At 37.1% G+C, this 5,143-nt stretch overlaps 1 protein-coding gene across 1 annotated transcript; it reads right to left on the reverse strand.

Moving 5' to 3' along the window:
- Positions 1-864: 864 nt before the first annotated feature.
- On the reverse strand, positions 865-4,941 carry LOC107760550 (uncharacterized). Its single transcript, XM_075237784.1, has 2 exons — positions 4,018-4,941; positions 865-1,502 (listed from the first exon to the last, which is right to left on the reverse strand). The coding sequence occupies exons 1-2, from the start codon at positions 4,855-4,857 to the stop codon at positions 1,101-1,103; spliced, it is 1,242 nt and encodes a 413-aa protein (XP_075093885.1). The 5' UTR covers positions 4,858-4,941; the 3' UTR covers positions 865-1,100.
- Positions 4,942-5,143: the final 202 nt, after the last annotated feature.

Below are 5,143 nucleotides of genomic sequence, written 5' to 3' on the forward strand. Positions count from 1 at the left end.
TTCTTTATTGATTTTTATGCAATCTTATGAAATTTGGGATGATTGCCTGAATATGAGTGGCTAAGAACCCTATTATTCTAGGGTCATGGGTATACATGAATGTTGATGTTTGAAGTTTAATTTGACGACGTTGGGTTTATCATATTGGGTTGTTTATTTAATTCTATTTCTAATTATTTTACTGAGTAATTAACAGTGAAATACTATCTACGAATCTAGAGTTGAACTCGAAAGTGGGAACCCTAGACTGCATATAGAAGTAAATAGAGTAAGTTTTCAAAACCCGGGCATCGGGGAAAGGATTCGCGATTAGGATAGACATATACCTAATTGCCTTACTCGGTTAAAATATAGGAATTGTAAATGAGTTCTTGTTAAACTTAATTCCATAGACATATAGGTATTAAGTTAACTTGAGCATGCGAGTAAGAACTCGACAGATTCTTACGAGTGAAATTAACCCTGTGAATCAACAATTCAGATAAATCAATTAGCTATTTTAAAATACGAATGCAACATGAATGTTAGATGACCCGTGACCCTGGAATATTATATCCTATTGATTGTTGAACAAAACTATTTAAGTGTTGTGTTGAATTCTTAACGATTCATTATTTGATCGTCCGTAGGTAGTAAGTTAGAAAATTATATATTTTGTTAGAAATATATTGAATCAATAAGCTATTCGAATTTGAATTAGTCAAAGTTAATCATAAGTCTTCGTGGGAACGATACTTTATTCACTACTTTATTACTTGACGACCACGTATACTTGCGTGAGTGTGTTTGGCCGTAACAAGTTTTTATCATTTGATTAGTTCAATATTTACGCATGACCAAAATCCAATCTACTGAAATATGATACATGACAATATTTAATTTCAGTCTGAATTACTCAATGCAGAACTGCAGGCAAGTTTTCTCTACATACGATCCAGTTTTAGAAGTTACAATCAAGGACGTTGTTTTTCCTCCCCTTGTGCAAGGGGTTGCAGGGCAGGCCTAGACTCGGGCCACAATTCAGCTACATAATTGAGAATCAACATACGAAAACCCAGAATCCCAAGGCAAGTTAATTGATAGATTCTGCAGAATATCCCTTATGCAGGCATTATTCGAAGCCTTTCCTCCGAGGTTTGAGATCCTCCAGATGTCCCCTCTTCTGCAAGCAGTGACTGCAAGTCACTACCATTTGCAAGGCTATTGAACTCCACAGCTTTGGATGGCATTGCCGGGTACCGTCGTTGGCAGAATGTCATCAGTCTTTTCACTGACTGCAGATATTTCCTAGTTGTTTCGTCGTTCATGATATGCGCAACACTATTAGTGTAAATCTTCTCACGAGCTGACCGCTCGTGAATACCAACCATAGTAACACCAATAGGCCAAGGTGCATTACCAATTGCCATCTTAATGTACTGATCCATTGCAGCTAGATAGTCCCTCTTCATGCAGCATTCGACCACCACAAGTAGTGCTTGCCTAATGTCATCAGGAAGTAACTAGACACACAACAAGTACACCATGACAAATAAGCTTCCCATGCAGAACAAGTAATTTGAATAAGAATCTTAAAAGAGAAGATGAAAGCAACATATTGGTTCAAACTCATTTATTAAAAAAAGAAAGAAAAAAGAAAGAAGACAACAGCAGCAGTAAAGATCTCCTCATCAGAATTATTGATTTACATGCAATTCCACTTTACCAGCATATTCAGCTCAGGTTCCAAACTTATACGGATTGGGTGATATTTGAGGAGATAAATCAGCACCACAGCTCAACCATATACACAATACAATGGACAAACAGAAGCTAAAGTGATATATATTAGCTTTCCAACTATATAACATATATACCTCCTATATCCTCACATAGCTCAATAACCTACCATTAGAAATTAAGTTCGGGTAATAATCAACTTTTCGCACATAAGTAGGCTAATAGAAAAATCGTCACATTCGATATACTTGGCTTTACAAAATTAGTGAATTGCTTGTGGATTTTATTGAGTAAAGAGAGAGAACCGGAGGTGCTGGTTCAGCATCCACTAAAGTAACAACTAAACCCTTCAACAACATCAACTATTACACCTCAATTCATGATTGAGATCAACCATATAAATCCTCATTGACATGTGGCTCTGTTTAAGCTCATTTCAGAATTAAAAATAATAGTTTTGGTTTACTCTATAAAAACCCCATGCAAGCATCGGACAGAGTGGGTTTTGTCCGGGTAGCAATCCCCACCTTCGTTCTCTCTGTATTTACTTCCATTATGTCATCCACAATGTAACAATCCTCACCCTCGTTCTCTCTGTATTTACTTCCATTATGCCATCCACGATGCAACAATTCCCACCCTCATTCTCTCTATATTTACTTCCATTATGTCATCCACGATGTAGCAATCTCCACCATCGTTCTCTCTGTATTTACTTCCATTATGTCATCCACAATGTAACAATCCTCATCCTCGTTCTCTGTGTATTTACTTCCATTATGCCATTCACGATGCAACAACCCCCCACCCTCATTCTCTCTATATTTACTTCAATTATGTCATCCATGATGTAGCAATCTCCACCATCGTTCTCTCTGTATTTACTTCCATTATGTCATCCACAATGTAGTGCTAATTTACTTTCTCAATTATATAACTTTTCCTATCCCAAGTGGTCCTTGTGCTTCATGCGAGTTAATCATGTGCGGTCTTTCATTTTAACTTTGTGAAGCTAGGAAATGGTTTCTTTGTTACTCTTTTGTAAAGACAGACGGATCTGATTGCTTTCAATGAAAAGTTCAATGCGCACAGTGCCAAAGCTTAGAAATTTAATATCCTATGCGCCACTTAACTAATCATCATCTATAGGGTTATCATTATCACATGAAGGATAACAGATGAGGTCTCGTGCACAGTACATATGCATCTATTAATTAACTCAATGCTATATTTTTCAGTAAGAACATTAACTTTTTTGACAACTAAGATAATTAACTTATGTAATGCGTGCATCCTTGAATATTTATATACAAAAGAAATATGTTCTAATCCTTTTATGCATGTGTATACAGGAACTTTTTCTTTGACTTCAAATTCTATGAACTATTACTCTTCCATGTCGTTATACCATCGCTACCTTGGAATATAACATCCTTATTCACAAGAGCACAGGCCAAAGGATAATTAGTTTATCCTATCATCTATTCAACCATGGATGACATGAGAGACGATCAGAGTAAAGACAAAAAAACTTCTTGTAAAAAGAATGCCGTGATTCTTCTCTTTCAGGTTTTCCAATGCCCATTATGTTAGATGAGACATGTGTAGGCAAGACCTAACACATGATCTACAGTAAGCATGTGCACCTATCCTTCGTCAATGGTCCATAACACTTCCAATTCCACCACTAACAATTAAATTTTTGGAAGAACAAGAGATCATAAATCTTCAAGATCAATTTCAATCAAGTTTCAAAAAAAATCATCAAAAATCAACTCCGGTTATGATGACTTCATTTATTTGATTAAAATACGCCACGACTAAATGCATCCATGAGCTTCTACAACATACCACAATCTATATATCACAATTAAAACTCCCACATAGACCACATTCCATACCAAATTGCATCATCAATCTTTCATAAATTAGATCCACCTGAGACTCAATTCACATGCTGAAATTCAGTCCGATTGAGTAACTTCCTAACTGAGATTTAATTTCAAGCAATTATGTTTATAAAAAAGATTTCAGTTATATATGTAAAGATTCTTTTACACTTTTGGTGAATGTAACTCGTGATAGCAGGTTAATTACCATGTTTATCAGATTACCCATGAATGCTTATCAAGAGATTTACATGTAATTAGTGACCTGATTGTGTAAATTTTTTACATTGGCAGTTCATAGAACTTCAACTCTTAAAAAAATAATTGTGCTTGCAGCTTCAGGATTTGGAGATATAGAATATAGCATCTAAAGAAAGCAAGCAACTAAAAGGAGGTGCAGCAATTATACCTTTTTCCTGCAGAACTTGAATAAAGGATTCAGGTACCTAGCACATTGCTTAAAAGTAGCAACCATTGATTTCCCCTTAGCTGTCCGCTTTTCAGCCTCAGTCATCTCAGCAAGCTCCTGATTCCACTCATTCAACAACTTCTTAAAGAACACCAAAATCTTATCCTCATCACACAACTCTTCGAAATTCGTCTTCATCCTCTTCACATCCTTATCATGATCCACATCCTCTTCTCCATCTCCACTCAAATCTTCATCACCTCCTCCACCATCTTTATCCTCCCCGGCATCCTCCGTCGGCACCTTCCTCTTCCTCTCACTCAACATGCCTGACTTCTGCCGTTTCTTCAATTCCACAATATCTCTCAGAAAATCATTAGTTTGTCCCTCAGTCATGTCACTATCATCAACTTCAAACAATCCAGCTTTTAATACAAACTTCAACCGATCGAGCCTCGCCACATCATCTTCTCCGAACAAAGTCACCGGTTGTTTCAGAAACCTAAGGCGGCGAATCACCTCCTGTCGCGGAAGGTTTAAATCATCGATTTTTTGCTCGTCGGTTAGTGCTTTGGAAGCCGAAGAAGATGATGAATCCTGCTTGAGGGATTGGATGTCGGTTTTGGAGTTTGATTTTGACGAGGATTTATCGGTAGGGTTCTGTTGCTGTTCTAATTGCTTTTGACGGAGGGATTTGGCTTCGGCTTCACGTTTTTCCTCTTCGCGAATTCTCTGGAGGCGTTTCTGTTCGATTTCCGATCGCTTGAAAACTTTCCGTCCGCCGACGTCTTGGGCTAAGCTTTGCCGTCGTTTCTCCAATTCCTGTTTCAGTATATCCATCGGTCCGATACCACTTAGGGTTTCTCCTGCTCTAATCTGAGAATGGAAGAGAGGATAGCTATACCGGAGGAAAAGTGGTTATTCTAATTGCGAAATGGGACCCGGAACTCTTGTATTTATATTTTCTGCCCCTTGTCTTGGGCGTAGAATGAAAACAATTCAGGTTAATTTGGAAAAAAAAGAGTAATGGTTTGATTAATTTGGTTAACTGAGGATATATTTTTGACCATAACTGATTTGGTTTGGTGTTATCTAAGAAAGTCAAGCTTAAAAACTCAATTTAATA

Source organism: Nicotiana tabacum, chromosome 19, assembly GCF_000715075.1.
Source record: "Nicotiana tabacum cultivar K326 chromosome 19, ASM71507v2, whole genome shotgun sequence".
Taxonomy (NCBI): Eukaryota; Viridiplantae; Streptophyta; class Magnoliopsida; order Solanales; family Solanaceae; genus Nicotiana; species Nicotiana tabacum.